Here is an 18484-nt window from a genome sequence, read left to right as displayed (position 1 = left end):
CTTGTCCCTGCTCCAGCACTCACATGGGGTGGCTGTAGGATGAGCATCCTGCTCTGGATCCATGTCCCAGCCCAGCCCTACACGGCTGCCCCCAGTGACTGGGAGCCTTGGGGACACAGCAGCAGCATCACCATGGGGATGGCCAGGGCAGGGGTTGTACCCCTCAACACACTCCCAGGCACTTTAAAAATGATGGTTTATTAGAAATCAGACAGAAAACATTTTAAAAAAGACTTTTTTGAGATTAAGCATTTGACACAAAAATTAGAAGGGTAAAGCAAGGGGGTATGGAGGCAGGTGGCTCCATACACATGTACCAGTGTCCCACACCAAGGGACACTGGTACAGGGGTATCCTGGTCCTAGAAAAAGCTGCAAAACTCCGTCTGAGAGCCCCCCCCAGGGAAGGGGCAGTGATCCAGCACCCACCCCACATGAGGGACATGGGGCAGGGGCTCTGTGGTACCACCTGAAACATTCCTCGCCCTCCAAATCAAGGAATGGCATTTCACTACCAGTTTTGGAAAGGCTTTGGAGCATCCCTGAAGTCCACCAGGCAGCTCCCAGAACCTGGGGTGGAGGATGGACACAAAAAAAACCCCTCTCCTACTTTTTGCCCATCCCAAAGGCTTCACAGTTGGGGTACAGGAGGCTGGTGGTCCATGGCTGCCCCCAAGATGAGAAGGAGGCTTCATGACTATCTGACAGAGGGTGGGGGATACCAAATACAGCTCCCCCATCCCCAACTCCTTGCAGAGAAGGAAGAAGAAACCCCAAGGGATGGGCAGGGCCCACGGGAAGGACAGAAGAGCAGTGGAAGCAGGGGTTGGCACAGAAATCTCAGCCCACCAGTGCAGTGAGCATGTCCCTTCTCTGCTCCTCAGCTCCCCACTGCTGCCATCCATGGACGGTTTTCCCAATGCAGAGGATCTCTGGGTCCCCTTGGAGGGCAGTGGTCTCATGCCAGGATCCTGGGCACATGTCCCCTGAGGCCTGGCTCTACCAAGGCCCCAGCAGGGAGCTGGCTCTACTGCCAGTCAATAGGACAGTGACAAATGGGCCACCCCCACACCGTCAGTCTTGCAAGAGGTGGACGAAGCTGGCAGGGAAGACTCCAGTGCGGGAGCCATCGCCCTCGATGAAGCCAACCTGGGGGTGCAGAAAGAGGGTTCAGGGGAGTGCAAGTCTTAGCTTGAGATATCAGCCCCAGAACTTCTTCCCTGCTCAAATCCAACAGGGATTGAGAAAGGCAAAGCTGTGTGGCACATCAGTGGAGCCCTCCCAGCCCTCCTCCATGCATACATGGGGTAGAAGTCCCCCATCCATGCTCCCCAGAAAAATCCAGTTCTCAGAAGAGAACTGGAGGGGGAAAAGGACCAAGATTTGGATCCCAGCACCCGTCTGTGCCATGGTGACTCACCCAGATCTGCTCATCTTCCTCCCGTGTCACCACGATGACCTCCCCCTTGGAGAAGGTCAGCTCTCGTGCCTTGTCTCCCTTGCAGTCAGCCACTGCCTTTACCCGCTTCTGCCTCCCCTTGGCCTGAAATGGGATGAAAAGGGGGTGGCTGACCCCCCCCGAAGCCATCCAAAAGGTGGCAACAGGGATATGACCCCCTGATCACTCCATCTGCCACCCCAGGATAAGAGGAGCTGGGATGCTTGGGATGCAGAGAGGAGGATTTGCACCTACCGGAGCAAATCTTCTGGGCATGGGCATGGGGGGCACCTTGCTGAGAGCAGGGTCCTCGGGGCCACCAGGGCTCTGGGGGGACCCAGCTGACCCCATTTTGCCCACCACGCCACCAATGCGCCGGTACGAGCGGGTGCTCTCTGAGCTGTGGGTGACAGTAGGAACAGTGTCAACCCCCCTCTGCCCTCCCCCAGCCTGTTCTCCACCCTGCGAGGTCTCAGGGAGGTCAGGGCCTCCCCCATGGGACCTGGATCTCACCCACAGCCCCCTGGATGCTGATGAAAAGGGTCACCAGCACCCAAACTCCCTCAAATGAGCCCATCCCACCACATTTTCTCAAAGGAGAGAAAAAATACATATGGTAGCTTGCAGAGGATCTTGGTGTCCTCCAGATAATCTGCATCATTGTCTCCAAGGACAACCCAGCATCCCCACAGCTGCCCTTGTCTCTTCCTGCATCCCAGGGTCACCATCAGGTTCTTGGAGATCCAAGAGGGTGGGGACCCCTTTGCTTCACAGCGATTCTCCATGCCCGTGGGGGTGGCAGAGGTTGAAGCTCACCCACCAGCACCGTGCAATGGCCCCTCAACACCAAGTGCGACCCCAGTCTGGAGCAGGGTCCCTACCCAAACTTGACAGGGGGGATGTCAGCGACCACGCTGCCTGGCAGGGGCTGCGCAGGTGGGGGACTCAGCTCTGGCCCCCGCCGGCTGCTGCTTGTGTCCGTCTCGGAGCAGGTTTCCCAGTATGCTGCCCGCTGGCTCTCGGTGGGGCTGCGGGTGCCGGGGGTGCCATCCAGGGCGCCCGTGCTGCTGGCACAAGGCAAGCTGCGTGGTGCCAGTGCCTCCGCTGGCCCTGAGAAGTGGGGCTCTGATGCCTGCCGGGGCAGTTCAGGGCGCTCTGGGGGAACAAGTGCAATGGGGACAATAAACTTGGTCTCTGGGGGAAGGCACAGACCCACCATGATGACCTCCCCACTCCAGCTCACCGGTGGGGCTGTGGCTGAGTTTGGGGCGAGAGCTGCCCCGCGTAGGGTTTTTGAGGGGCAGCGGCGGGGGGATCTCCTCACTGTGAGCCCGGCGGGGTAAAGTGCGTGAGGGCACCAGGATGCTCTCGTAGGTCTTGTTGGTGATGTCCATCCCCATGCAGCTCCAGCGGGTCTGGGGGCAGGCAGGCAGCGGGCTGGCAGCCAGTGGTGATGTGCCCTTGAAGGAGCGCTGGAGAGGACTTACCTGGGGGTACACACACAGCTCCAGGGATGTCCCACTGCCAACAGCCCCCCAAAAGGGCCTGCGCTCCCCCAGTTCCCTCACTGGGGATGTGGAGGCCCCAGCATCCCAGAGTACCCACCACCATCCCACAGTACCTTCTCCTCCAGCTCATCATCACTGTCATAGGAGAACTCTGATGAGGGTTCCCAGTCATAGTCCACATGGATTTGTAGGGAGAGCTTTCCTGCCTGCGCCTGCTCCAGCTGCCAGAGAGATGGGGCAGGTCAGGCGGATCTCAGGATGGGGCAGCCCACAAGGGTCTCGGCACTGGAGGGACATGTCCAGAAGTCCCCCATCTTCATGCCAGCCCTCCTCAGGCACTTGGTCCTCTCTCCCCACTCTGAGCTTCTGTCCCATTCCTCCATCCCACCTACCAGCTCCTCACACTCGCTGTACTTCAGCCTCCTCGCCACATCCAGAGCTGTCTCACCTGCCACATTCACTGCCCAAGGGACAAAAGGGGGACAAATCCAAGTTGCAGCCTTACCACTCCCACCAAAGAACCGCAAGACTGACATCCCAAGCTCATACCTGTGGTGAAGGTGGCTTTCCCTTTCAGGAGCAGCTTGAGGCAGTTGGGCTGGTTATAGAGCGCACCATAGTGCAAGGCCGTGTTCCCATTCTGTGTCACCCGGTCCAGTGTTCCCCTGTGCAGGGCCAGCAGCAGCAAAGTCAAGGCTTTGACACAAGCATCCTGTACATTCCTCCCATGAGGGAGAGAGGCAGGGAACACTGGGAGCCCTTGGGGACGCACCCATTCTGGATTATGAAGTCCACCAAGGGAAGAGATGACCTGTCAGCGTGGCGCACAGCCATGTGCAGCGGCAGCTCGCCTGCATCCTGACAAGGGATGAGAGGGAGAGGACACTGAGAATGCTCATCTTTCCTCAGGATAAAGGGAAAAGAAGGACTGGATCCAAGAATGCTTATCTTCCCCCCTGAGTGAAGGGAAAAGGAGTGCCGGACACATGTATGCTCATCTCCCAGGATATGGAAGGGAGAGGAGAGCTGGCCTCAACAATGCTTCATCTCCTGTGTGTAGGAGAGAAGAAAGCTGGACCTGAGGATGCTCATCTTCCAACCGGCACATCCCTTCCCAAAGCCCAAGACAACCCAGAGCATAGACACTAGAGAGGGAAAATCCATTCCCTGTCAGGTGCAGGCCTCACCTGACCCTCAGGGCTGGCAAGGGGCTTGGTCAGGTCATGACCATCGGCAAAGGCCTTGAGCAGGGCCAGGAGGTCACGGGCTTGAATGGCTTCCCAGAGGCTGTGGGGGTTGTCCTGACTGCTCTTCTGCACGTAGCGTCGCTCCATGTACTTGGCCGTGATGTATTCCTTGCGCGCAGCCCTGCGGAAGGGGGGCTTGGATGGGCATGGAGATGAGGTGTGGAGCCCTGTGCTCCTGCCTCCTCCTGAAGCCTCAGGATCAAGGGTAAGCCTCCAAAGAGGAGCAGATCCCCACCACAATCCAGCAATGACACCAGGATGCCTCATCCCAGGGCTGTCTTAGATGGGCAGCGACAGCATGGGACAAGAAAAGGCACACAACATGCACTCCTTTTCCTTCTCCTCCTCTTCTTCCCAGCACACCCAAGTCCCTGACTCACATATCACTGCTGGCTGCAGGCTTGGGACAGTCCTGTGTGGGTAGTGCAGCCTCCATGATCTCATTGAAACGCGTGTTCCCAATGCTAACAGCCAGCTAGGGAGAGAGGAGAATAGGGGACATTAGCCCTCCTGGAATGAACTCTGTTCCAGACAGATCCCATCCCAGAAGGAAGGAATCCACCAGATCCACCCAGGGCTTTCCCAGAGCAGGCAGAATGATGCCCTCTTATGGCAATGGAAAACTGCTTTACGAGGGAGAAGATCCCAGGGAGCTGCCAGCAGCCCCCTGCTTAGCAAATGGCTTTGCAGAGCCTCCCTTGCCCACACTGCTGCACTGGGGAAACTGAGGCAAGTTTGCAAGCCCGGGAGCAAACTGGAGACAGATGGGATGGAGGAGAAGGAATGAACCCTGCATCACAGGAGGTTTGGGAGGTACAGAGGGTGGTTCCCAGGGGCCAGGAGATCTCTGGGCTCAGAGAGCAGCTTACCAGTAGCTCAGAGGTGCTGAGAACGTCCAGAGTGAGGGACTGGATGCGGGAATAATGCACACCCAGCTCCCGATGGATACCAGAGCACTCGATGCATGTCAGGATGCCAAGGTTGGTAGAGAGCCATGTGGGATCTGCAGCAGGAGCAGCGCGGGGCTCAGCACCGTGCCCAGCCCCAGAGACGCTGTGACCCCCATGACAGCTGAGTCACACCCAGGGCGGGGGGACGCCCCAGGCCCTGACGTACCTGGGGCACCGCAGTCACAACACTGCTTGTTTCCTGGCATGTTCTTCACCTCGCTGATAACCAGCCTGGTGAGCTCCTGCATGCTGCTGTCCACCCCGGTGCCTGCCACCACCTCACCACTGCGCCCATCCCCCTTGAAGGCATTGCTCAGGGCTTCATCCTTGCTGTTCTGCAGCACTGAGACCCACCTGGGCAGGAGGGAGGAGGAAGAGGAGGATGGGGAAGGCAGAGCAGGATCTGGGCTGTCAAGGAAGAGGGATGGGCTGTGGCACTTACACAACACAATCTTGCTCGTCCTCTGCTTGGAAGTGATATGTCCTGTTGTCTGCAGGGATGGGGAGAGAGAAGAGAAGGTGAAAGGAGAGAAGCTGTGTCTGCCACATCCCTTGAATTGTTTAAGCTTGGACAGGACTTGGAGCAATCTGGTCTAGTGGAAGATGTCCCTGTCCATGGTGTAGGGCTGGAACAAGACAGTCTTTAAGGTTGTTTCCATCCTAAACCATTCTAGGATTCTATGGCCTAGGGGTGCCCAGAACAGCAGGAATCAGCTGAAATCTTTTCAAAGAAGCTGAATTTAATTACAAATTTAAATCGCTGCACATCATTCTCCCATCACCTGAGCCCTGTCACAACCTCTTTTTTTCTCAGCTTCCTAGCAATCATTGGAGAGATTGGTCCTTCATCTGGAGCCAGGAAGACACCCAGAGCTAGATTAAATGTATTTAAAGAGGGTGCCACTGTGTTTCAGAGGGAAAACCTACTCCAAAAAGGGACAAGTCCCACCACAGCCTCTGCCTCCAGGTGAAACATGTCACACCCCAGCCACAGCACCTCATCACAGGTACTCACGTGTCACCAGGTCAAAGCATTTTTTCTCCTCGGCATGGGGCCGCACCTGGCAGGTGAGGAGGTTCAGCTTCACAGGGGGACGGTTTATCTGCAGGGTGAGAGGACCGAGGTGGGTTAAAGGACCAGGAAGAAATGGGATGGGCATCACCATCTCCAGTGGAAACTGTGGTGGTACAACCAGCACCACAGATGGTTTCTCTTGGGATAACCATGCAAATCACACCCTGCCTGACTACTTTTAGAAGAACAGGAACCCTTTGCAGGAGAGCACGGCTCCAAGATGTCCCTCTGTCCCTCCTGCAGCTTCCAGGCCCCCAACGCCAGGTGGCAGCCCTTCCCTCCCAACCAGCCCCATCCCCTCGGCCTCGTCCGGACCCTCATCATCCTCCTCGCTGCCCAACCCAGTCCACCCTCCTCCCCCATGGACCCCTGCCAGACATGGGGCACCACCTCTGGAACCCTGTCAGACACGGGGGACCACCTTTAGAACCTTGTCAGACACGGGGGACCACCTCTGGAATCCTGTCAGACACAGAGGACTTTCTTTAAATCATCCAGCCTCATCCTTCATTGATTTTTAAGCCAGGCAGATTTGTGACCAGTTTGGGCAAAACTAAACCTGAAATCAAATGGACACCAAGCCCCAAAGGGTGCACAAAAAAGGATCAGGGTGCAGCCCCCACGCTCCCCACCGTGCTGTGGGAGATGGTCAGGCAGCCGTACTTCACACCGCACTTCCTCTTCTGCCACACTTTGCGGATCCTGAGAAGGAGGAAGAGAAGGAGTGAAGATTGCTGCAATCACCCACATCCACATCCCAAACCAACCATGGCAGAGGCCTAATGGGAGTTCTGGACATGGGGTTATGCTTTCTCTAACTCGTAGAGCACAAAGTGTCCTGTGAGCTGGATCCCAGCTCTGGGGCCTCCCATGAGCACTGACAATACCAGGATGAAGCCAAGAGCTCTCCGGGATAACACTCATCCTCACCCATCACTCTTCTTGTACAGGAATCCTGACTTCTCTGTCCCGTACTGCTTATTGCCTTGGTGCTGGTGGATACTGTAGCCACTGCCAGAGTTCTTCCTGTTCAAGTTTTCCTGAAAAAAAGACAATTAAAAAGCAAAGTGAGAGGCACAGAGGTGGCTTCTGCCTCAAGTGACCTTGTCCTTACCGCGGTGCAGCGTGTCCAAAAGATGCCAGACGACCCTGTGCCCTCCCAGCATCCAAATGTCTCCTGGTCCCTGGAGAGGTTAATCCAGCCCTCCATTCCCCAGCTAACCCTAGGGCACCCAGCACCCTCCCCACGCTCCTTCTCAGCTCTCCCCTGCCCATCCTGGGGCTCTCACCTCCTTGCTCTCCAGCTGCAGGATGCTGCGGAGGGAATCGCGGGTCTGCGTGAGCTGCTTCACCTCCTCCTCCTGTGCCTGGCGGAGCTGGAAAGGGAGCAGCTGCCCTCACTGAGCACAGGGGCTCTCAGGGGGGCAGGGGATGGGGGGACATCCTGGGGGACGTGGCCAAGGGGCACTGCATGGCACTGTGAAGGCCTTACCGCGTGGAGGGACACAGCGAGCTTCTCTATGAAGGGGTAGAGATTCTGGGCAGCTTTCCAGCCGTCTTGGAAGAAACTGGGTATTTGTTAAGGGTGATTAGGATGCAGATGGGGAAGATGGAGGAAAAAAGAGGGGTTTTAGAGAAAATGTGGCAGGAGATCATGGCGATCCCCTCCCTGGAAAGCTGTACTTGCTTTGTGGCTCCCTGACTATGGGGATCTGGAGAGAGCCCAGCAAAGGTCAAGCTTAGCCCATGGGGTTTGGATACCCCAAATATTTGGGGTGTTTGGCATAGAGGATTGGCCTCTTGTTTAACTGGGGAGCAGTGCTGCCAAAAGCCACATTCTGGGGGGTTCCTGGGTCACAGTCCCAGTCAAAGACATGCTTTTAACCACAGTGACTGTCTCAACCTGCCTCAGTTTCCCCACTTGAGAGCTGGAGGAGATGATGACTCCCACACGCTGCTATTCTAGTCTCACAGAGCAAGGGGAAAGGCAAGGGGATGTTGACCCTCACTCCAAACACCCTTGTTACAAACCCAATGGCTAATGCCAGAGCCGAGCTCATCCCTGGAAATCTATCCAGAAACCAAATAATCAGATATATCTCAAGCCAATCCCCCTCCCACTGCCCCATGGACATGTTTACAGTTCCTCAAGACAACAAAGCACATTTCAACTCCCTAGAGAAAACTGAAAAGTGATGGGCTCTGCCCAGTATGTCTACCAACATCTGGGATGAGAGTAGAAGACCCCAGACCCTTGTGGGACCACCCAAGGGTGACAACCAGTCCCAGGGATGAACCATCTTGACCCGGGTGGCACCTACTTGTGCTGAGCGTGGAAAAACTTGATAAGGCTCTGCAGGAAATCTGGTCCCTGCTTCATCTGAGACTCTCTGGCTTTTAGCAGGTACTGGAGGGGGAGAAGACACCTGGTTAGGTGACAGAGACAAGGTCCAGCTGAAAATATCCCAGAGGAAATAGTAAGAGTCTGCCTAGCCCTTGATTTCCTTCCCAGCACAGGGAGGAAGGTTAAAACACTGGCTGGGCTTCAAGAAGTCAAGTCATGATGTTGGATTTGAAGGCAGTTCGCTGGGGACCACCCTCAAAAAACCTGGCTCTGGAAGTCCTCCAAGACATGGAAAGTTCAAGGACTGAAGCAGGCCTCCAGGCTTTCCAGCCAAGTAGGCTTCTCCCACTGCTCATTGCTTCTGGAGTTAATAAATAACCGAAACTCAAGGCAGCTTGTGAAGGAAAAAAAAAAACCACAACAAAAAAGGCCAAATGTTTTTTAAGATATGGCCCTTTTATTCCCAAAAAATCAGATTCCAAGAAGCAAGCACCTGCAGCACACCAGTGCTGGAGGTCTGCTGAGGTGCCCTGTGGGATGGGGAATTTCAGCTTTATGCATCAAACCCATCCATCAGCTGCAGGCAGGGAAGGAAAGACAGTCTCATTCACCCTAAGCAAAATAAGGAGGGGAAGACATTTTCCCCCTGCAAGCTCCTCTCCAGCTGCTGGAATGGTTTCGAGTGGGGAGTGAGGGGAGGGGGAGGCAGCCCTGAGCTCTGGGGGCTTTCCAGGGTGAGACAGAGCTCCTGGAATGCAGTCTCACCATGCCCCAGGCACTCTGAGGGGTCCCTGAACTGGGGACATTTGTTGAAGTGCTCTGTGACAGCTGGAGATGCCAAGTCAACGTCAGGAAGCACATCACACCTAGAAAAGGCCACGTGTGCCTTTTCACAGCTCCCATGGGGATGTCCCTGCCCTGGCACCCAGACCCCACAGTGGCAGTGGCAGCAGAGCATCCCAGGCGCTGGCTGGGACCCATGAACAAAGGGATGCTCCCAGCAGCCCATGTCCAACTGTTCCTACAGCCCTTAGGGTGTGAGATGGCTCATGACGGGGAGGCACAACCCACGTCTCCCCATCTCATGGGGTGAAACAGGACCCTGGGAGTAGCAAAACCCACTTTGCAATAAACCTATGTGCATCATATGGCACCCAGCCCCCCCAGAAGAACTGCCCTCCCATTTCCAGGGCCAGCAGCAGCTCTCATGCATGCAGAAACACGGGTGTACATGCCCTGCTCCAGCTCCCACCTCTCTGTCTGCTGTTATTTATCCCACAGTGGAGCTATTCAAGGGAGTGATTCATCTGGCTGGGTCCCAGCTCCGAGGCAGGCACAGCCTCCTACCCACAACCCCTCTTCTTTGCTGGACGGGCATGGGGCAGCACCAGGATCCGGCCCTCAGGAACATGGGAGACCTCTGGGACAACCCATTGCAGACTTGTTCCCTGCTCTGCCACCCTCGAAGTTTATGGGGATGCTGAGTGTCTGGAGCCAGGACACTTGGATTCCTCCTTGCTGCAGGGCTTTGAAATTGTGTCTCCTTCACTTATTCCCATCTGACCTCTCGAGCCTGGACTGCAAGCACCCAGAATTGCCAAGGATCTAGGGTGACTTGTGACCCCCTTCATCAAAGCTAGGAGCAGTTTTGAGGATAGGCAAAAACCACAAAGCCAACCTCACGACTGTTAGCCAAAAAGCTCTCTTCTTACCCAAATGCCACCCAAGGAAGGGTAGGAGTGGAGCGAGGGGGACATGGAAGGAACCCCCAGGCCCTTGTGGGGCACCATGGGTGCTATTTGGAGCTGGGATGATCAGCTGGGACCATTCAGGGGCACAGGGGGATGGGGAAGGACAAGGGTCCCTCTCAGCACACAGGTGGGGCTGCTTTTGTGTCGGATACCGGGACAGGCTCCGATGTCTCTGCACAGCCTCTAGCAGAGCGGTCCCCCCTGCCCCCCGTAACTCTGCTCCTGGGTGTCAAAGTCCCCAGTCCCCTCGGCACAGCCCCCACCTCACACATGTGGAGCTGCAGGAGCCGCCGCTCCTTCTGCATGTCCTCGGCCATCTCTGCTGCTGCTGGCTCGGCCTGGATGACCCCCGCCAAGCGGGCTCGTTCCTTCTCCTTCTCCATTTTTCCCCTGTGGAATGGGATGGAGGTGGGTTGGGGACATCCCTGCTGTGACGGGTGTCCCATGCGGGAGGAAACAGTGGGGATGGGATCAGGAGATACATCTCCAGGCCCTGTCCATCCTCTCTCCCTTTCCCCTTTGGGAAAAGCTGGACCAGAACCCTCCCCATGACAAACTGGCACCATTGGTGCCTGGCTCCAGCCCAAGGACAAAACACCTTTGTGCAGAGTGGGATTAGGCAGATTTTGCCAGAGGCAGCATGTTACTTACACTTTGGTGTCATAATCCTTCCAGGCCTTTTCAATCTGCTTCTTGGAATCCTGTGGCAAAGGAAAAAGAGGGTGGCAGTTGTCAGGGAAAGCAAAAGAGCCGGTGGCACTAAAGGGGCCAAGACCTTTGCTCCCTTGAGGATGACAGGTGTCCCTACCAGGTCTTCACCCCTCATATCTGTCACTCCCAACCCTCACTGCTTCCTTCCTGGCCCTGGTGTTAGCTCCTTCCTTCTCCTGGCCACAGGCATGAGCTGAATCCATACCAGAGGTCTCGCTGCAGAATCTTGCCAAATGAGTGACCCAGGGGACAGGACTTACCAGGCGGCCATCCTTCAGCTGCCCCTTTAACAGGCTGTCCAGGGGGAAGGACACGATGTTATTCAGGTTCTGTACCTGCAGAAGGTAGAGATAGGGTCCCCCCATGGTGAGGGAAGGCAGGGAGCTGGAGCCCCAGGTCCTTCTCTGTGCCAGGGACCTCCCCCCAACTCTGTCACTGCCCCAAAAAGGGTTAAAGAGGCCGGAAGGGAGGCTGAATCCAGGATCCTGGCAGAGGGCACGCTGGGGCTTGTTGGAACTGGCTGCAAGATGTCTGACAAACGTGGCCCTTCCCACAAACCACACCAGTGCCGCAGCTGCCAAAAACAAAGCTGTCTCCCCCACTGACACCTCATCCCTGTCCCCATTCCTATCCCCAGCAACACGACCAGCCCCTCCATGGTCCTGTGATACAAAGAGCTCACCCATGTCAAAGGGGCTTCCCAAAATATCTCCCCTATCTGGGGATAGCAATTCAGCCACCACTACCCCTACCAGCGCAGGGGTCTGTGGTGGGGACACAGGAGCCCACTGCTGTCCTGGCATCCCTCCATGCAGCCCACGGAGCAGCATCCCATTTTAGAGCTGTGGGAGCAGCTCCAGCACCCACATGGGACTTCCCCAGTGCACCCAGATTTCTTTTAAAGGGCTTTGGTCCTCTGCAGCACCTGGGGAGAAACCCAGCCACACGGCACAGAACCACCCCCAAACCAGGGGTAATGGGGAAGCTCCACAGAGACTCTAGGAGGGGAAACAGCTTTTTGGATCTGATTTTGGCACAGGACTCACTCAGCAGCATGTGGGACAGGAGGTGGGGGCCCTCAGAACTGGTCCAACTCCTCCATCAGGACAGTTCTGCAGAGCCCTACTGGAGCACGGGAGTCCAGCAGGCTATGACAGCCAGGATGGGGAAGGGGAGGAGCAGGGAGGCCCAGATTGGGGTAACTGGGAGAGAAAGACGCCAAAAATCTGAAATTCTTGCTGGGGGAAGGGCAGCAGAAATCAATTTCCTCCTTAAGCAGAGCCAGGGGCCAAAAACACCCTTTGGAGAGGGGGATTTGAAAGTGAACAAGGAGGGAGCCACATGGGACCCCCCAGGGATTTGCTGTTGGGCATGCAGGAACCCAGCTCCATTCAGGACCTGAGTTTTGCATTGGAGCCATTCCTGGCTCGGCTCACAGCTGCCTCTGCCTGCTCCCCATGGCCCCACTGTGCAGCCCAGCATGGCTTTGATTTACTCTTGGCAAGCAAGATCAGAGATGCAATTTATGTGAGAAAAAAACAGAAAGCAAGAAAAAAGGGAAAAATGAAAATAGCAGCCCCAGCTTCCCATCAGATCCCAGTGTCAATGGCCCCAGGGAGCTGGGACTGAGCTATAAATCCAGTAACGCGGTATCAGATGGTCTGAGAGCACTGGGAATGTGTCCCTGAGCCCAGGGTGGGACGTAGGGATTGCTGCATGTGGTGGAGGGCAGCTAAACTGGAAGGAAGGGAGCTGCACTGGTTGGCGGGGGATTCCAAATCCAAGTGGATTTGGGACAGCTTACCAGGTTCTTGAAGAGTGCAGTGACCTCACGGGTGAAGACGGCCAGGTTGAGGAAGCCGGTGGAGAGTTCATGGTTGTTCTGGGAGAGGTGGTTGTTGCCAAAGTTCTCCAGGGCCTCGCTGTACTGTTCCTCATTCTCCACATGGGCTGTATGGAGAGACACCAAAGAGGGGCACGGGGTGACCCTACAGTCCCCAGTACATCACAGTCACACCATCTCTGCATCCCTTTATAACAGAGCTGGGCTGATCCTGATGCAGGACAGCAGCAGTGCCCCAAAACAACCTCCCTGAGGTTCTCAATTTTCCTTTTTATATATATTTCAGACAGTTTTTGGCATCTGAGCACATTATCAGGTCACATTATGAGGTGCCACCAGCAGCTAGCATCTACCTTCCTATGTACTTTTTTTTGGGTTTGCCACCCACCTCTGTAGCAAACCTGGACCAATCCTGCTGCAGCACTGGAATAGCCAAAACAAGCTTCCTAAGGCTCTCCATTTCCCTCTGCATATCGTTTTAAGACAATTTCCGGCACCTTAGCATGTTTCCAGACTGGCTGGCCGGTAGCATGCAAACAGTAAATACCCCCAGGCTCACCAGCACCCACGGATGCTCAGTGTGACCATTATTGGTGGAGGATGGGACTATCACACACCCCCAGCCCCATGCTCTGGGAATGCCCATCATCTCCCAAAGCCCAACTCACTGAGCCCGGAGATATGAATGGCTTTCACATATTTCCTGATCCTCTGAAGCACAGCTTGGTCCCCATCCAGGCTCTGCAACAGCGAAGAGAGAAAACAAATGGAGTTCATTACCCAAGCATGGCTGCCACTCCCCCAGCCCAGCTGGCCCTTGGAAAGGCCGTAACTCCACTGTGCAGATGTGTGGGGTGGGATCCAAGCTCCCAGGGCTGGGAAAGGAGCTGGAGGCATCCTGGGGATGCTAGAACCACAGCGTCCAGCCGGTCCCCTGCCAGGGCTGTGGTCCCAAGAGCTTTGCTGCCAGGCAGGGCTTCGGCTGGCCCCAGAGAGAAGGGTTTGAGCAAGACAGTAGGAGGAGTTAAGAGGGTCTTTGGATCCCAGCAGCTTCTATTAAGCATGGAAAATGCCTTGCTGGCTCTTGCAGGGACTGTTTCAACCAAGGAGGAGATTGAAGCATCATGCAGCACATCAGCCCATCCCCACAGCTCAGAACCAGGTGAGATCTGTGAGGGTGCCTAGCTCCTCACAGAGTCAAAGACAGGACCCACGTCCTGCTGATGGGGACCTAAATCCCATTAACCCTTGTGCCAATTGTGTGCTAAACCACAATGAGCAATGTGGCTTTCCAAACCCCCCAACTCATGCATGATCTTCCCCTATGGTTCCCAGCACCATGAGTCTCCCTGTAGCCCCATTGCCCAGATCCTGCTCTGGTTTGGAGCTCTCCACATCCCCCCATCTCTTCCTACCTGTATAGCCCTGATGTGCCCCCTGAGCACCACAACAAATTCAACCCCATCCAAGCACTACGACAAACTCACCCCACTCAACCCAAGGGCAAGGGGCTGTGGTGCTGTCAGCACGAGCATCTGAGCACGCGCTGGTCCCAGCATCAGGAAAGGGTTAAGGGCGGCTTGGCTGCAGGTACCAGAGCCATGATAACAGGCTGGAAATATTTAGAGGGCGTGAACAGCAGAAAGGGCAGGGATGAAACCTCAGGAGGAATTACAGTAAAGAGGCTCCCTCTCCGCTTGAGCTCTGTTGAAGGTTTTTGGGCTGATGTCAAGGCTGATTTCCTGACAGCAGAGTCAGCCTTGCTTCAGCACTGTTCTCTTCATCAGACGGGATGCTGCCAGGATGAACTGGCTTGGAGCAGACTGGGGCTGGGGTGGGGGCCAAACCCCCTGCTCAGGGAAGTCTTGCAATGCATCTACAGCGGGGAGAATGTTGGGGTGCACCAAAGCCCCTCATGGCCCTTCTCTGTGTCACATCTAGGTGCACCAAACTCTCCAGAGCAGAGATATTCCCTGCCTCTGGGGGAACCCAGGGCTGGATGCCCAGATGCTCCAGACTTGCAAATCTGGCAAAGTCTTAGGAAGGGGAAACTGAAGTAGCATGAGATGCTTTGGAAGCATCACTGGGCAAGTGTGGGAAGATGCTCCTTCGTGTCCAGGATGGAGCAGCTCATGCCGGTGCCAGCTCACAGCTGTAGGATGCAGAATGCATGGCTGGTGCAGAGCAGGGATTATCCAGGAAAGGACACAAGGGCTTTCAGGAAGGGGTCTGTGAGTCTACCAGTGGGCACAGGGCAAGCAGAGACAAGTATCTGGGTGGTAAACACAGAGGGAATCACTGTATACAGTGCTGCTGGCACCTGTGAGCAGCACTGGCATTCCTGATGCACCAGGCTGGCTGCCAGGAACAGGGTCCTTGGCCGCTTAGGAGTGAAGGGGCAGAGATGTCTGGAGCCCTTGATGGCACTCATCAACCCCCAGGCCCAGCTCAAGAGCTTCTGGTCAGGGGGCAGCCGAGGACATTGGCACAACAGGGACGTCAGCAGGAGGAATTCTCCATGGGATGGAGGAAGGGATGAATGCACACCTGCAGCACAGCTAGCTGGGCTCACAGCCTGGGGACCTCAGGCAGGATGCTCAATGGAGGCCATTCTTCTACCTTCCCCGCTGCTGCCGGCTTGTGCTACCCAGCGAAGAAGCTGCCATGGGTGCCAGAGTCAGGGTGCCAAGCTGGCAGGCCAGGAGCAGTATGTGGAACTGTCCTGGGGGACAGGGTGAGCTGGGAGCTCATCTGCCAGCAGCCTCTGCCATGTCACCCTGCCCTAGCCCAGAGGTGCCCAGTCCCCTCTGACATGCACACTGCACCAACCACCAAGGGCTGGATTCAACCTTCCAAGCCCACACCAGAGACCTCAGATTCTGTCTCCACAGCAGCCCCAAAAATCCTGAAGTCCCACAAACTCCCAGGAGGGGAGAGCCCTCTTTAATATCAGGAGGTATACTGAGGCACAAAGTAGCTCCAGACAACATCAGGATGTCTCCTTAATGTTGAGCAGCAATCTCCAGTCCTCTCCTTGCTCACTCCTGCCCCTGATTTGAGACTGCTCCTATCTTGGTGCACGTCACCATGCTCTGTCCCAGGGTCCTGGTGGGATATAGCTATCCCTTCCCACCCAGCAGCCACTGGAGTTAGACCAGCATCCTTCACTCCCTCCTGCTCACCAAGCAGTATTTGGGGTGGTGACAGGAAAGACTATGGCTTGGTTTGGTCACAGAGTGTCTCTCCCCCAGTGATCCCCAAATCCGCCACTGATTATCCCCCTTGCCTCATGCTATCCCCATGTTGGGGCTCCAAAGATAGCCTGGAGCTGGTTTGCTCAGATTTCCCTCCTCCCCTCGTGCTGGGACCAGGGGATGCCAAAGGTCCAGCAGCAGTTTGTCCTCCTCCCCACAGCCTCCAGTGGCATGGAGGGTTCAGCCCTGTGCCCTGCACAGCACATTCCTGAGGGATGCATCTCTCCCCATCCCTGCATCCCTTAACTACAGCCTATCCAAGCAGCCAAACAAAATTCCTGCTGCTCCCTCCTGGCTAGAGCTGCCTCCCCCATCCCCACGGGAAGAGGATCCATGACAGTGACCAGCATGTGCTGATGGGGACAAGGATACTACATGGTGTGTTCCCAGGCTGCCAGGCCTGGGACACCCATCCCACTGCCCCCATGTATCCCAGCAGCCCTGGCACTGGGGGCCCCCCACTCCCTGCCAGCCCTGGCTCTCCTTCAAAGTCATTCCTTAGCAAAGAGGAGTTGGCAAAAGCCACAGGACCAGCTGGAAACTGCCTTTATTCCAGGCGAGAGAAGGAGGATGGAGGTGCCCCACCACCTCTGCCCTTCCCCAAAAAGCTGCCGATGATTTTGGGGGGAGGTTGAAAATACTCCCCTGGATTTGATCACGGAGGAGACCCCCCCAGCGACACCACATCCCATCGGGGCTGGCTCCAGCACAGGAGCTCGATAGTGGATAGAAATGTGGGATTGATTCTCTGGGGCCATGTCCAGGTCCCCGGGAGAGGGGTGGTGTGCTGGTCCCGGTGGGAAAGAAGGATGCCCTGGCCCCGGGGAAGTATGCCTTGATTCCCAGGAGGGGCAGGTGGGGATGCCCTGGCCCTAGAAATAAGGAAATAGGCCTCCCTGGCTTCGGGGTGGTGGGCGGTATGTCCTGGCCCCGGGGGGCACTTGGAGCTTTAAAGAAGCCTTTGCTCCTTTCTACAGGCGTAGCCCTCCATAAAGTACGCTAGGGAGATGCAAACGGCCCCCTCATCCGAGGGTCCCAAACTACCCGTTTAGGATGACCAGCGTAGTCTCGGGGTGAAAGGGGGGGGGCCCTAAAAAACAGAAGCCCAAGGGAGGCGCAAGCATCAAGGGACTAGCACCTATTGGTGCGGAGGTGTTCCCGGGCGGGATGCGGGGAATGTTCCCGGGCGGGATGCACAGTCCGACCCCCCGTCCACACCCCTCGGCCTCGCTCACCTCCTCCAGAGCCCCCACGGCCCCCCGGCACTTCTGCATCTTGGAGGCAAAGGCGGCGGCCGAGGAACTGAGGTCCTCGCTGGCAACGGCCAAGAAGTCGGCCACACTGAGCTGCTCGGGCATGGTGCGGGGGGCACCGGGAGCACCGGGCGGCGGCAGGGGGAGCGGGGAGCGCCTCCCCTGCGGAGCCCCAGGGTGCCGGCTCAGCGCCCGCGCCCGCACCGGGGGCGCCGCACCGGGAGCGCCGCTCCGCACCGGGAGCTCCGCACCGGGAGCGCCGCTCCGCACCGGGAGCCCCGCACGCACCGGGAGCCCCGCACCGGGAGCCCCGCACGCACCGGGGGCGCTCCGAGCCTCCCGGCCCCGCTCCCGCCCCTCCGCCGTCACGCGGCGGCCCCGCCCGTCCGCACGTTAAAGGCGAAGAGCCGCAGTGTTCCCCAAGAGCTACTGCCGTGACCCCCATCCCGGGAGGTAGTGGGTGCCGGGTTCCCCCGTGCTGTGCTGGGACGAAGAGAAAACCCTGCGGTGCGGGTGGATCCGCACCCCCAGCCTTGCCTTGGCAGCCACCTTTCCCAGGCACCCAGCAGCTCCCTAACCCCAATACCCACCTTTCCCAGGCACCCAGCAGCTCCCTAACCCCAATACCCACCTTTCCCAGGCACCCAGCAGCTCCCTAACCCCAATATCCACCTTTCCCAGGCACCCAGCAGCTCCCTAACCCCAATACCCACCTTTCCCAGGCACCAGCACCCCCTTAACGCCAATACCCCGCATTCCGAGGCACCCAGCAGCCACCTAACCTAAACACCCAGGGATTCCAGCAGCCATCTCTGCCCGGAACCCACCTCACCTCAGCGCTCCAGTACTCACCTCTCCCAGGAACCCCGGCAACCACCTCTCCCCATCTTGATAGGAGATGGAGACACACACAGTGGCAGTTTAGGATTATGCCCAGTCCACTCCAAACACCGTTTAACTGGTGGTCACCCCCACCTTGCCCTCCTTAGGACCCTGGGGGGACAGTCCTTGGACAGGGGATAACTACTGGAGCCTTTGTCTTTTTGTCCTGCTGGAGGAGACCTCTTTGTTCCCTCTCCTGTCCCCTCATTCGGTCCACCTCTCAATGGAA

At 56.8% G+C, this 18484-nt stretch overlaps 1 protein-coding gene across 1 annotated transcript; it reads right to left on the bottom strand.

The window, feature by feature from the left end:
- Window positions 1–179: 179 nt before the first annotated feature.
- Window positions 180–17616, bottom strand: ASAP3 (ArfGAP with SH3 domain, ankyrin repeat and PH domain 3). The gene is made up of 26 exons (XM_021535000.4): window positions 17356–17616; window positions 13535–13607; window positions 12828–12973; window positions 11284–11358; window positions 10964–11013; window positions 10576–10702; window positions 8539–8624; window positions 7710–7785; window positions 7507–7593; window positions 7148–7257; window positions 6850–6919; window positions 6158–6245; window positions 5585–5633; window positions 5309–5496; window positions 5062–5195; window positions 4573–4667; window positions 4133–4313; window positions 3718–3803; window positions 3495–3610; window positions 3338–3405; window positions 3059–3166; window positions 2681–2924; window positions 2319–2592; window positions 1693–1837; window positions 1420–1542; window positions 180–1148 (listed from the first exon to the last, which is right to left on the bottom strand). Exons 1-26 carry the CDS (start codon window positions 17476–17478, stop codon window positions 1074–1076), a joined length of 2997 nt encoding a protein of 998 aa, XP_021390675.2. The 5' UTR covers window positions 17479–17616; the 3' UTR covers window positions 180–1073.
- Window positions 17617–18484: the final 868 nt, after the last annotated feature.

The sequence above is a fragment of the Lonchura striata genome, chromosome 23, assembly GCF_050655825.1.
Source record: "Lonchura striata isolate lonStrDom1 chromosome 23, ASM5065582v1, whole genome shotgun sequence".
Classification (NCBI taxonomy): Eukaryota; Metazoa; Chordata; class Aves; order Passeriformes; family Estrildidae; genus Lonchura; species Lonchura striata.
Note: the sequence above shows the minus strand (reverse complement) of the source record. Positions and strands in the feature narration are given on the sequence as shown.